This window comes from Bos indicus, chromosome 29, assembly GCF_029378745.1.
Source record: "Bos indicus isolate NIAB-ARS_2022 breed Sahiwal x Tharparkar chromosome 29, NIAB-ARS_B.indTharparkar_mat_pri_1.0, whole genome shotgun sequence".
NCBI classification, from domain to species: domain Eukaryota; kingdom Metazoa; phylum Chordata; class Mammalia; order Artiodactyla; family Bovidae; genus Bos; species Bos indicus.
Genome location: NC_091788.1, coordinates 43,563,424 through 43,577,499, shown reverse-complemented (window position 1 = coordinate 43,577,499; position 14,076 = coordinate 43,563,424). Strand labels below are relative to the sequence as shown.

The following is a 14,076-nucleotide window of genomic DNA, read 5'->3' as shown; positions in this document are numbered from 1 at the left end:
TTTATGTCCTTGTGTACCACGTCATTGGTGGGCATCAAGAGGGACCACCGTCCCCTAGCCCCCTTCTCTCCATCAGCAGGAATCCAGTTGGATCTTCAGGACCCTCCCTGTCCTCGGCAGGAAGCCCTGACCTCTGTGCTTGCAGCTGGCCCACCACCGGACCCCTGCCTCAAGACCATCAGACCTGGGCCTACTCCTGTCCCTGTTGCTCGGTCCACTGCAGGGGCTGAGGCCTCTAGGTTCTCCATGGCTCTGGCCATCCCTTGTTCTGACCCCGTCTCCACCCTCAGCTCCCGAAAGCTGTTTACCATGTGCTCTAGAGCTGATGGTCCAACTGCAGCAAAATCCCCTGCGCCCTCGGCCCCTTTTGCAAATGGTCCTTAGCCCTCCTGCTCTGGTGGAAACTTTGCCCTTTGGGGTTATGCTCACTGCCTCGTGTCCCGCAGACTTTCCACAGCCCTCCTGCCTTGCGGCCTGGAGATGGGGTAGGTGTCCTTCCTGAGGCCACTGGTAGACATCCTGCTCCCTCTTCCTTTCAAACACTTAGGTCTGAACTCAAGTTATCAGCTTTTACCACTTACTTTGTCTCAATGTCTCCCAACCCATGCATGGCTCATTTCTTAATAATTCTAGCTCCTGGCTTGTTGCCACTCTCTCTATCCAATTCTTGTTTTATTACATTTATTTATTTTGGCTGGCCATGCTGCACAGCTTGTAGGACCTCAGTTCCCTGACCAGGGATCAAACCCAGGCCTTTGGTAGTGAAAGCATTGGTCCTAACCACTAGACCGCCAGGGAATTCCCTCTATCCTACTTCCCTGGTGGCTCAGCTGGTAAAGAGACACCTGCAATGTGGGAGACCTGGGTTGGGAAGATCCCCTGGAGAAGGGAACAGCTACCCACTCCAGTATTCTGGCTGAGAATCCCATGGACTGTATAGTCTATGGGGTCGCAAAGAGTTGGACATGACTGAGCACTTTGATGGTGACTGCAGCCATGAAATTAAAAGACGCTTACTCCTTGGAAGGAAAGTTATGACCAACCTAGATAGCATATTGAAAAGCAGAGACATTACTTTGCCAACAAAGATCCGTCTAGTCAAAGCTATGGTTTTTCCAGTGGTCATGTATAGATGTGAGAGTTGGACTGTGAAGAAAGCTGAACGCTGAAGAATTGATGCTTTTGAACTGTGGTGTTGGAGAAGACTCTTGAGAGTCCCTTGGACTGCAAGGAGATCCAACCAGTCCATTCTGAAGGAGATCAGCCCTGGGATTTCTTTGGAAGGAATGATGCTAAAGCTGAAACTCCAGTACTTTGGGCACCTCATGCGAAGAGTTGACTCATTGGAAAAGTCTCTGATTTTAGGAGGGATTGGGGGCAGGAGGAGAAGGGGACGACAGAGGATGAGATGGCTGGATGGCATCACGGACTCGATGGACGTGAGTCTGGGTGAACTCCGGGAGTTGGTGATGGACAGGGAGGCCTGGCGTGCTGCGATTCATGGGGTCGCAAAGAGTCGGACACGACTGAGCGACTGAACTGGACTGAACTGAGCACTTTGAATTCACTTCACTTACTATTATTTTGAATCTTAGAGACTTTGATATACACATGGATGATCCAGCTGCCAGGCTTCTCTGTTCCTTGAGTGCCATCTTGTCCCATGATCTTACCTTCCAGTCCCTCACTCTCACAGCCATACTGGAGAGCCACACTGTCATATGGGAGCCACTGGTCACACGTAGCCTCTGAACATTTGAAATGTGACTGGTCCGATATGCTGTGTGTATAAAACATACCAGATTTCAAAGGCTTTGTTGTTCAGTTGCTAAGTCATATTGATGAATGGAAGAAACCAATACAATATTGTAAAGCAATTGTCCTTCAATTGTTGTTGTGCAGTCGCTATGTCATGTTTGACTCTTTGCAACCCCAAGGACTCCAGCATGCCAGGCTTTCCTGTCCTTCACTTATCTCCCAGAGTTTGCTCAAACACATGTCCATTGAGTCGGTGATGCCCTCGAGCCATCTCATCCTCTGTTGCCCTCCTCTCCTCCTGCCCTCAGTCTGCCCCAGCATCAGGGTCTTTTCCAATGAGTTGACACTTCGCATCAGGTGGCCAAAGTATTGTAGCTTCAGCTCCAGCATCAGTCTTTCCAATGAATACTCAGGGTTGGATTTCCTTTAGAATCGACCGGTTTGATCTCCTTGCTGTCCAAGGGACTCTCAAGAGTCTTCTCAAGCACCACAATTTGAAAGCATCAGTTCTTTGGGGCTCAGCCTTCTTTATGGTCCAACTCTCATATCCATAGATGACTATTGGAAAAGCCATAGCTCTGACCATATGGACCTTTGGTGTGTACAGAACTAAGTCTTGTGTTGTGCGAACAGGACTTAGTGTAGAAAAACATAAATTGTCCTTAGTAACTTTATATTGACTATGAGTTGAAATACATTTTGCTATATGTGATTAAAATTAATCTCACTTGTATCTTTTACTTTTTTAATGTAGCTACTAGAAATTTAAAATTTATATGTACAGCTCCTGTTCGGTTTGTACAGAAAGCACTACTGTTGATTTTTTTTCCCCCTCCTTGCATGACTTGTGGGATTTAGTTCCCCAACCAGGGATTGAACCTGGGTCCTCAGCAGTGAGAGGGTGGAGTCCTAACCACTGGACCACCAGGGAATTTCCCTAAATATTTTCACTGCTAATAATGACAGCAACCTTCTCCCCATAATTTCAATGCCAAGCCTCCCACTCTCTAACTAACACCCTTATCTTTTCAGCTGTCCCTAGTACCCCAACAACAACAAAGTTTTAACCCCACTGGAACCTACAATCCGTTCATTTATTTATTTTTGTCTGTGCTGGGTCTTCACTGCCTCATGGACTTTATCCAGTTGGGACGGGTGGGGGCTGCTCTCTCACTGTGGCGAGCAGGCTTCTCGTCGCAGTGGCTTCTTTTGTTGATGAGCATGGGTTTCAGTAGCTGTGGTGCGTGAGCTCAGTAGTCGCGGTTCCCGCCTCTAGAGCGCCGGCTCAGTGGCTGTGGATGGGCTTAGTTGCTCTACAGCATGTGGGATCTTTCCAGACCAGGGATCAAACCCATCCTCCTGCCTTGCTCGTGGGTGTGCTCAGTCACATCTGACTCTTTATGACCCCATGGGCTCTAGCCCACCAAGGCTCCTCTGTCTATGGAATTTCTCAGGCAAGAATGTGGGAGTGGGTTGCCATTTCCTCCTCTAGGGCATCTTCCCAACCCAGGGATCAAACCTGTGTCTCCTGCATTGGCAGGCAGATTCTTTACCACTGAGCCACCAGGAAAGCCCTGGTAAGTGGATTCTTAACACTGGACCACCAGGGAAGTTCAATAATTCATTGATTTTGCCACCCTTTTGCTGTCCCTCATTCCTCTTGTGTCCGTACTTCTGTCCCCCGCCGCAAACAGCTTAAATTCTGGGCCAATGTTTATAATCACTCTTATGAATGAATGTTATTTGTTCATTTATCCAGCAAATAATTGTTGAACATCAGTTATGTACAGGGCACTATTCTAGGGACATGGAACACATCCATGAACAAAACAGACATGTTACCTGCCATTGTGGAGCTTACATTTTGGTGGTTTGAGACAAATAATAAATAAGTCAAGCTATGGTTTTTCCAGTAGTCATGTACAGATGTGAGAGTTGGACCATAAAGAAGGCTTAGTGCCAAAGAATTGATGCCTTCAAACTGTGGTGCTGGAGAAGACTCTTGAGAGTCGCTTGGACTGCAAGGAGATCAAACCAGTCAATCCTATAGGAACTCAATCCTGGATCAATTCATTGGAAGGACTGATGCTGAAAAGTTGAAGCTCCAATACTTCAGCCACCTGATGAGAAGAGCTGACTCACTGAAAAGACCCTGATGCTGGGAAGGACTGAGGACAGGAGGAGAAGGGGGCAACACAGGATGAGATGCTTGGATGGCATCACTGAGCCAATGGACATGAGTTTGCACAAACTCTGGGAGATTGGAAGGACAGGGAAGCCTGGTGTGCTGCAGTCCATGGGTTGCAAAGAGTCAGACACGACTGAGTGACTGAGCAATAACAACAATTATGGAGGACCCTGGTGGGCGACAGTCCATGGGGCTGCAGAGGGTCAGACATGACTGAAGCAACTGAGCACTTATGAGGTGCTTGAGAAGTGGTTCTCAACAGGGAGCAGTTTGCCCCCCAGAGATATTTGGCAATGTTTGGAGACATTTCTACTGTTACAACAGGGGGAGGGACATCTAAAAGGGGGAGAAGCCAGGGAGGCTGCTAAGCATCCTACAGGGCACAAATCGGTCCCCAACTACAGTGACGCTAGTGGTGAAGAATCCGCCTGTCAGTTAAGGAGACGAAGGAGACATGGGTTCGATCCCTGGGTTGGGAAGCTCCCCTGGAGTAGGAAATGACAACCAGCTCCAATATACTTGCCTGAAAAATCCCATGGACAGAAGAGCCTGGTGGGCTTCAGTCCATGGGATCTCAAAAGAGTCAGACACGACTGAGTGACTGAGCACGTATACGATACGAATGTCAATCTGCCCTGGTTGAGAAACCCTGTTCTAGAAGCTGTTAGTGCTTTAGAAGAAAACATTTTAGAAAGCACAGTGGAGGGGAGGGGTTAGAAGAAGCATTTCGGTTGGAGACTATGATTTTAAGTAGGCTGGTTAGGTCTGGGTCAGCCTCATTAAGAAGCTGGCGTTTGGGAGGAAGACCAGCTGGGCTTCCTATTTCATTGGGAAAATGAAAGTACCCATGTACTCTACCGTATCTCCAATTATTGTGACTAGAACTGTTCATGCTACTAGCAAAGGACAAGCTTGCAAATTGTGGGGGGTTTTTTTAGTTAAAAAAATTTTTTTTCTACAGGCTTGCAAATTGGGAGCGCCCATCCTCTCTACTTGTTCAAGGTCATCAGTCCTGCCTTCTTTCCTATTAAACAACAGCCACGTTGCACTCGCCCTCTGCAATGGCCCACACTCTGTCTGTGGAGTGTGATTCTCTGTATCTGAATAAATCCACTCTTCACCTATCACTTTGTCTGAATTCTTTCTGCGATGAGACATCAAGACCCAGCCTATAAAAACCAACCACATCAAATTTCGGGGCTGCACTCACCCTCTGTGATGGCCCCAACTCTGTCTGTGGAGTGTGCTTCTGTCTGTATCTGAATAAATCCACTTCTTACCTATCAAAAAAACCCAAAAAACAGCCACAACACCAGGACCTCCTTTGACCTTCTTCTACCTCCAGTTGCCAGCTTGGTTTTTTCTTCTCTTCTGGAAAGCTCCCTAAAAGAGTTGTGTATTATCACTGTCTCCAATTTCTTCCCTCTCATTTTTCTTGAGCCCAAGAACTCTGGGCTTTTGTTCCCAAACTACTCCTAAGGTGGTCGCCAGGGGTTCTCACAGAGCTAAATGCAATCAGTCCTTGGTGCTCAGCTTGCTGACCTGTGGGCACCCTGTGGCTCATTCCTCTGGCTTGGTCCTCTAAACCAAATGCCCATGTGGCTTTTCTCCCATCTCTCTGGCTGATTCCTCTCAGAATCTTTGCTGGTTCCTCCTGGTTTCCCAACCTCTACATGACGGGGTACCCCAGAACGCAGTCCTTGATGATCTATTCCCATATATGCCTCACTCAACTTCCCTAAATGTTAACATCTTACACAACACTGTACATTTATCAAAACTTAGGAATGAAAAATAAACAAAGCTACAGATAGTTTTGAATTTCATAAGTAGTGCTCACAGGTGCCCAAGACTTAACAATTAATTATATATAATTCCCATATATGCCTCACTAAACTTCCCTAAATGTTAACATCTTACACAACATGGTACATTTATCAAAACTTCAGTTCAGTTCAGTTCAGTTCAGTCGCTCAGTCGTGTCCGACTCTTTGTGACCCCATGAATCGGAGTACGCCAGGCTTCCCTGTGCATCACCAACTCCTGGAGTTCACTCAGACTTACATCCATCGAGTCAGTGATGCCATCCAGCTATCTCATCCTCTGTCGTCCCCTTCTCCTCCTGCCCCAATCCCTCCCAGCATCAGAGTCTTTTCCAATGAGTCAACTCTTCACATGAGGTGGCCAAAGAACTGGAGTTTCAGCTTTAGCATCATTCCTTCCAAAGAAATCCCAGGGCTGATCTCCTTTGAAAAATGAACGAAGCTACAGATAGTTTTGAATTTCATAAGTAGTGCTCACAGGTGCCCAAGACTTGACTGGTTTAGTTTTAAAACTGAAAGTCCCACTCCCCTGAAGTCCCCTCAGACTTGGGCGAGCTGGGCCAATCAGCCACCCTCTTCACCAGTTTTTCTACTAAATCCTTTTTCTTCTGGTCTAGGATTCAATCTAGAACACCACGTTGGTCCTGTCTCCTTCAGTTCAGTTCAGTCGCTCAGTCGTGTCCGACTCTTGGCGACCCCATAAATCGCGGCACGCCAGGCCTCCCTGTCCATCACCGACTCCCGGAGTTCACCCAGACTCACATCCATCGAGTCAGTGATGCCATCCGGCCATCTCATCCTCTGTCGTCCCCTTCTCCTCCTGCCCCCAATCCCTCCCAGCATCAGAGTCTTTCCAATGAGTCAACTCTTCGCATGAGGTGGCCAAAGTACTGGAGTTTCAGCTTTAGCATCTTTCCTTCCAAAGAACTCCCAGGGCTGATCTCCTTTAGAATGGACTGGTTGGATCTCCTTGCAGTCCAAGGGACTCTCAAGAGTCTTCTCCAACACCACAGTTCAAAAGCATCAATTCTCCGGCGCTCAGCTTTCTTCACAGTCCAACTCTCGCATCCATACATAACCACTGGAAAAACCATAGCCTTGACTAGACGGACCTTTGTTGGCAAAGTAATGTCTCTGCTTTTGAATATGCTGTCTAGGTTGGTCATAACTTTCCTTCCAAGGAGCAAGTGTCTTTTAATTTCATGGCTGCAGTCACCATCTGCAGTGATTTTGGAGCCCCCCCCAAAATAAAGTCTGACCCTGTCTCCTTAGTATCTTCTAATGTGCAACGGTTTCTCACTCCTTCCTTGTCTTTCATGACCTGAACACTTTTGAGGAGAGCTGTCAGGTATGGCCAGTCTGAAAGTCCCTCAGTTCGTGTTTGCCCAAACTTCTCTCATGATTAGGCTAGATTTACAGTTTTGTGGGGGATAATGTACAGAAGTGAAGTAGGGTAGGAATTTGATCTGTTTTACTCACTGCTACATAGCCAGTGCCTGAGAGCTTGGCCCATTATAGGCAGCAAAAATCTGTTTCCTAAATGAATAAGAGAGTGACTGATTCTGTAGAAATTATTTAGTATTATTTTGAAGTTTTTAAATGGTAATATAAATCCTACCCCATCATACATATTGTTCTGCAGCCTCTCCCCTTGAACAATGTGCCCTGAAGATCCATCTTAGGATTCAGAGAGTTACTTTACTCTTCTTTTGCTGTATTACAAATAATTACAATGGTTCTTTAGATGGTCTTCTTTGCACACGTGTCAGATTTTCCCTGTAGACCGAAAGCTAGACTTACAGTAGGCACTTTTATGTGTTAATCGATACCGATAAATAACCAACTAAAATGGCTGAACACATTTACAGTACTCCAGCAGTGTTAAAAAGTTCCCGTTGTCATCACATCTTGCCAACAAGCAACAACCTACAGAAGCGGACACTGCCCGCTCACTACCCGGACTACATCTCCCAAAAGGCACTGCGGTTCCTCGGCTACCTGGGTGAGCGTGAATTGGAATGACCAATCCCTGAGGACCTCAGAAAGGCGGGGCTGCCTCCGCTCTTCTCCGCCCTCTGGGGAGCCCAGAGCAGCGGGACTACCACTCCCATAAGCCATCGCGGACTGGCCGGCCCGGCCACCATTTCAAGACTTGGCAGGGACAACAGCGGGCCTTGGACTCCTCTTCCCGGCAGGCAGTGCGGCCCGAGGGGGGCGGAACTCCATTTCCCAGCAGACTTCAGGCGGCGGGCGCCGCGGTGCCTTGTGTGGGATGTAAGCGCGGAGGTGGGCGCGGGGGACCTAGGCCAGGTCTCTCCTTGGGATTTGGGGGGACTGGCCTAGGGGCGCCTTCCGGCGGACTCTAGGGCCCCCGGGGTATGAGCGCAGAGAGTGGGCGGGGCGGCCATTGGGAGTGCTCAGCGGGGTCCTAGGGGCTCACCTCCTTCGGGGCCGGGGCTCCTGGTGGTGTGGGGGACAGGAAGGCCCTGCAGCCTCGGCTGAGGGGTCTCTTCGATGGAAGAGGGGGAACAGATGAGCGGAGCGTGAAGGGGCGGGGAAGCAAGGGTTGGTGTCTGTGGGTGTGTAGAGGGGTGTGGAACGCTAAGCCGAACCTGGGAGGGGACTCGTGGGCCGTGCCCACACGACCATCCTTCTCCTCCGGTCGCCCGCAGGCCGAGGGCCGCCGCCATGGGGCTGAAGGCTGCCCAGAAAACGCTATTCCCGCTGCGTTCCATCGACGATGTGGTGCGCCTGTTCGCTGCCGAGCTGGGCCGGGAGGAGCCGGACCTGGTGCTCCTATCCTTGGTACTGGGCTTCGTGGAGCATTTCCTAGCTGTCAACCGCGTCATCCCCACCAACGTGCCTGAGCTCACTTTTCAGCCCAGCCCTGCGCCCGACCCTCCTGGCGGCCTCACCTACTTCCCGGTGGCCGACCTGTCCATCATCGCTGCCCTCTATGCCCGCTTCACTGCCCAGATCCGTGGCGCCGTTGACCTGTCTCTCTACCCGCGAGAGGGGGGCGTCTCCAGCCGTGAGCTGGTCAAGAAGGTCTCCGATGTCATCTGGAATAGCCTCAGCCGCTCCTACTTCAAGGATCGTGCCCACATCCAGTCCCTCTTCAGCTTCATCACAGGTTGGAGCCCGACAGGTGGCAAGAGACAGGTGGCTGTCTCACGTGAGAATCTTGGCCCACCTCTTCCCAACACTGTGGTTTACAGAGCCCGTTTGAGACCTGTAAGCTTGTGAGGTGGGCCAAGTGTTACGTCCCCCATTGCAGCTAGAGAAACTGAAGCCCCGGGAGAGAAAGTGATCTGCCAAAGTGACACAGAGTGACGGGGCTGGGACTGGACCTCAGTCACTTGACTCCAAATCCATTAGCCCACCCTCTGCCCCCTCAGCACCTCAGCTACTGCAGCTCAGCCTGGGGCACAGAGGGCAGCAGAAGATTTAGGGGGTGAGGAGCCAAAATCTGTCTATGTTTCATGGAATTGAGACAATCCACGGAGTATCTATGAACATAATTTGAAGGTGAAGAGACTAGGGTTTAACCTTGAGAAGCTGAAAGCTCAGGACTTGCAAAGAGCTTTCCTTTTTGTTCTAAGGCCAGTTAACTGGCATTCAGGTCCTGGAGTGCCATATTGAGAAGGAATCTGAGGCTACTTCTGAGCTTAGCAAGAAAAGAGGACAGAGATAAATTAGGAGTGTCCATCAGTGGGTGTGTAAAAAAGTGTTGGCCAGTGTCCTGGTTATAACTTAGTACAGTAAAATGAGGAAATGCTTAAATTAGCAGAAATATATAATACAGTTGCAGAGAAATAGAAAAGGCAGGGTCAAAAGCTGGGGAACTATGAAAGATTCAGGGTCTCCTGTTGAGGATGGGGAATGTAAGGGGGGAGGGAGAGGCCCTGAACAGTTAGGAGGAAAGGGATAGAGGGAAGCAGGGCAGGAGTGTCAGAGGGCAAAGGTATGGGGGTGAGGGTGGGAGGGAGCATGGCTTACCGCTGGCAGGTCCCTTCCCCCAGGCCAGAGCTCAGAGGACCCTCTTTGATTACTTTCCCTTCCACAGGCACCAAACTGGACAGCTCTGGCGTGGCCTTCGCCGTGGTGGGGGCCTGCCAGGCTCTCGGTCTCCGGGATGTCCACTTGGCCTTGTCCGAGGACCACGCCTGGGTAGTGTTTGGGCCCAATGGAGAACAAACAGCTGAAGTCACTTGGCATGGCAAGGGCAATGAGGATCGCAGAGGCCAGACAGTCAACGCGGGTGTGGCTGAGCGGGTACTGCACTCCCCCACCCCCTCCATATTCTCCTAGCCCAGGCCACCCAAGGAGCTCTGCTTTCTTGGGCCATTCTCCCCTCTTCCTGTCACCACCTCCATATGTCTGGGGCCCTGTTCAAGGGGAGGGCCCTGTTCCTGATGTCAATCCCTACAGCAGGCACTGGTGGGCCATCATAAGACATCTGGTCTTGTCCTCTCCCAAGAGCTGGCTGTACCTGAAAGGATCGTACATGCGCTGTGACCGCAAGATGGAGGTGGCATTTATGGTATGCGCCATCAACCCTTCCATTGACCTGCACACTGACTCCCTGGAGCTACTGCAGCTGCAGCAGGTGAGGGTACCTGTGGGACCCTGGGCCAGGGTGCTTCCCCTTGCTGAGCTTCAGCTTCCCCTTCTGTAACATGGGTGAATCATTCCTGGCCTGGACTTTCCTGGGGCTCTTGGGAAGGGGGAAATTGAGACATGAAAGTGCTTTGACACCAGTCAGGGGCTAGTTCCTAAATTCTGGCTTTTCCCACCTCGGGGGGGAGTCCCCTACTGGTGCCGGACTGCTCCCTCTGCCTGGTAGACTGAGGGCGCACCTCCCTCTCACCAGCTCGCACTTTTCTTCTTTGGCCCCTAGAAGCTGCTGTGGCTGCTCTATGACCTGGGACATCTGGAAAGGTCAGTAGGGGGAGTGGCCAGGCTGGGCCCCAGGGCGGGCTAGGGGGCAGCCTGGACTTACTAGCCTTTCCCAGGTACCCAATGGCGCTGGGGAACCTGGCGGATCTGGAGGAGCTGGAGCCCACCCCGGGCCGGCCGGACCCACTCACCCTCTACCACAAGGTGGGGACATCTTAGGTATAGAAGGGTAGAGAAGGGCGGCCCAGCGGTGGCTGGGGTCCCCTTCTACTTGGAACTGGGGGGGCAGGTGAGGAGAGAACTTTGTGTGTATTGTGGGGTATCACCTATCCAGTCCCCTTTTTGTATTTACTGCGTGCATATTCAGTGCAGTCAGGGATGTCTGAGAGGTGTTCTGGTTCTCTGCCTGGGAGGGGTAGGTCCTAGAGTTGTCCCCTCAGCCCTACTTTTTCTACTACTTGTCACTGTCCTCTGGGAGTATAACAGAAGTCAAACGTGGTGAGAGCACTGAGGTGGGAGTATTAACTTGGTGGGGCTGGGGGCTCCTGGGCTGGGAGGGACATTAGACTGGATTTGGAAGGCCTTGGTGTTTGTGGGGGAAAGTTCAGGAAAGGGACAGACCCTGAGCTTGGAGGATAAGCCCCTCCCCTTCCTAGGCCTTTGTCTGCAGGGTGCCTGCAGCAGTCTGGCCCAGGCCTGAGCCAGCAGACCTGCAGACCAGGGGAGGGGCAGCTGGCAGAGAGGATGATGGCCAGGGTAGTAAGGTCTCATGGGAGGAGACTCTCTGGAATCTTCCTGATGCCCCTTCCAGTTGTGATCCAGTGGAACATTTGTGCCATCTGGGGCTGCCTCCTTGAGACCCCTCTGCTCATTCTCAGGGCATTGCCTCAGCCAAGACCTACTACCGGGATGAGCACATCTACCCCTACATGTACCTGGCTGGCTACCACTGTCGCAACCGCAATGTGCGCGAAGCTCTGCAGGCCTGGGCCGACACAGCCACTGTCATCCAGGAGTGAGGATCCCCCCACATGACCCCAGCCCAGCTTTTCTTCCCCTTCCACCCAATTTACAACCCCTCTCATCCAGGAGGGAGGCCTGGGTCCCAAGTTCTATCCCTCTCCTTCCAGTCACTAGGCAGCCAAGACCATCATTGCCTGAGAGGTAGGGACCCCTCATGAGGGCCTCAGGCCTTTCCTTCCCTCTCCTCTCCTGATGTCTGACCACTGCCATCCAGCTCTGTATTCCTGGCCCCCCTCTTCACTCTTGCTCTGGGCTGACACAGCACCATCATCTCGGAGTGAGGACCCCAATCATTCACTCGGTCCCTGGATGATCCCGGGAAAGAAACCAGGGCTCCCTCCCCTGCCAGGTCCCTGGGGGTACCCACCATGGCTGAGACCCCACAGTGCCCTGCTGCCCTCACAGCTACAACTACTGCCGTGAAGACGAGGAGATCTACAAGGAGTTCTTTGAAGTAGCCAATGACGTCATCCCCAACCTGCTGAAGGAGGCCGCCAGCCTGCTGGAGGCTGGCGAGGAGCGACCCGGGGAGCAGACCCAGGTGAAAGGCTGGGCTCCAGCCTGTGCACACCTTCCCACCTGAGCAGGGCTCCCAGTCCCAGGACGTGGAACTGCTGCCTGGGACTGGGGGCGGCACAGGAAAGTTTGGTGCAGGACAGGCAGACAGCTGTGTTCTCTTATGCAGTAGCCGAGGGTCTGGGTCTGGGTCTGGGTTTGAGGAGGTGAGGTAAATGGGATGGAAGCCCTTCTCTTTCTCTGTCAGGGTCACTCATTCAGTTGAGGGAGTGAAATGGAGATAAAGGGTGGTTCCCCACTCGCCCCAAGTCCAGGCTAAGGACTAGATTTATAAAAGGAAGGAGTTTCTAAGAATTCTTTCCACCCCTACTCACCTCCCCCAGGGCCAGGGCTCTCTGTCCAGACGAGAGGTCTGGCCTGTGCCGCCTGGTGAGGGGTGAGTAATGGGGTCTGAACTAACTGTGCCCTTTCCCCCCTTTCTCAGGGCACGCAGAGTCAGGGTTCTGCCCTCCAGGACCCAGAGTGCTTCGCCCATCTGCTGCGATTCTATGATGGCATCTGCAAATGGGAAGAGGGCAGCCCCACCCCCGTGCTGCATGTGGGCTGGGCCACCTTCCTTGTGCAGTCCCTAGGCCGTTTTGAGGGACAGGTGAGGCAGCTGTGCAGGGTGGCTGGGAGGGCGGGTGGTGACAGCAGCCAGGAGGAGTCAGACCTTTGTAGCACTGCAGGGGATCTGCCTATACCCTTTGGGTGCGAGTGAGACCAAGGCCCCAAGATGGCTGGGGTGCGGGGTGCCAGCCACTGGCCTGCAACCTTGGCCTTCGCTTGTCCTCCCCATCCGGCCCAGGTACGGCAGAAGGTACGCATAGTGAGCCGAGAGGCGGAGGCGGCCGAGGCTGAAGAGCCGTGGGGCGAGGAAGCCCGAGAAGGCCGGCGGCGGGGCCCACGGCGGGAATCCAAGCCCGAGGAGCCGCCGCCGCCTAAGAAGCCGGCGCTGGACAAGGGCCCAGGCGCGGGCCAGGGTGCGGTGCCAGGACCCCCTCGGAAGCCCCCAGGCACAGTCCCCGGGACTGCCCGCGGCGCTGAAGGCGGCAGCGCCGCTCCAGTGCCGGCACCCGCTGCATCACCGCCACCCGAGGGTCCCGTGCTGACATTCCAGAGCGAGAAGATGAAAGGCATGAAGGAGCTGCTTGTGGCCACCAAGATCAATTCGAGCGCCATCAAGCTGCAGCTCACGGCGCAGTCACAAGTGCAGATGAAGAAGCAGAAGGTGTCTACACCGAGTGACTACACGCTTTCCTTCCTCAAGCGGCAGCGCAAGGGTCTCTGAAGTACCGGGACTCCATATCCGCCTACCAAGAGCCCGCCCTCAACCCGTCGAGGCTCCACCCCAGCCTCTTGAGCCCAGGCTCCACCCGCAGGCCCCATCCCTACCTGGAACCCAGGCTGCAGGTTCCCAGAGTACAAACTCTGCCCAGCGCCCCGAATCGAGGGCTCTGCCCAGTCATTGGAATATAGAGCCCATCCCCAAGGGTCCCAGCCGGCCATCTGAAACCTTCCCTCTGACCCCATCACCAGTCTTTAAAGGTCCAACCACGGGAAACAGCCTTCACCTCAGAACCCAGGCTCTAACCTTCGTCCTGAGCGGTGTTGGCTCAGGGTTGCTTCCAGCCCATGGGGCTCTTTCGCTCTAAACCCTAGAAGCAGAGGTCCCACCTACAGCCCGGGAACCAAGGACCCCGCCCAGCTCCTAGGAGAACGTTTCCACACTTCAGAAGTCCATTCCTTGCAAGCCCCCTACCACAAAGAACCTAAGAAACGCTTCCAGAATTTGGAAATGCTAGCTTCCTTTCTCTGTCTCATGGGTCG

At 52.5% G+C, this 14,076-nt stretch overlaps 1 protein-coding gene and 1 non-coding gene across 4 annotated transcripts; one reads left to right on the top strand and one right to left on the bottom strand.

Moving 5' to 3' along the window:
* Positions 1–2,616: 2,616 nt before the first annotated feature.
* Positions 2,617–2,689, bottom strand: TRNAE-CUC (transfer RNA glutamic acid (anticodon CUC)). Its single transcript has one exon. It is a non-coding gene; the product is annotated as a tRNA-Glu (tRNA).
* Positions 2,690–7,901: 5,212 nt separating this feature from the next.
* On the top strand, positions 7,902–13,722 carry MEN1 (menin 1). Of its 3 annotated transcripts, none has more exons than XM_019954370.2 (10): positions 7,902–8,043; positions 8,442–8,902; positions 9,836–10,044; positions 10,250–10,378; positions 10,670–10,710; positions 10,785–10,872; positions 11,547–11,683; positions 12,097–12,232; positions 12,692–12,856; positions 13,055–13,722. In XM_019954370.2, coding segments are annotated over exons 1-10 (1,851 nt in total). In that variant the 5' UTR covers positions 7,902–8,041; the 3' UTR covers positions 13,538–13,722. The 3 variants fall into 3 exon arrangements, with proteins under 3 accessions (XP_019809929.2, XP_070639289.1, XP_070639290.1); XM_070783188.1 differs by having other exon boundaries at positions 7,905–8,055; XM_070783189.1 differs by lacking the exon at positions 7,902–8,043 and adding an exon at positions 8,060–8,145.
* Positions 13,723–14,076: the final 354 nt, after the last annotated feature.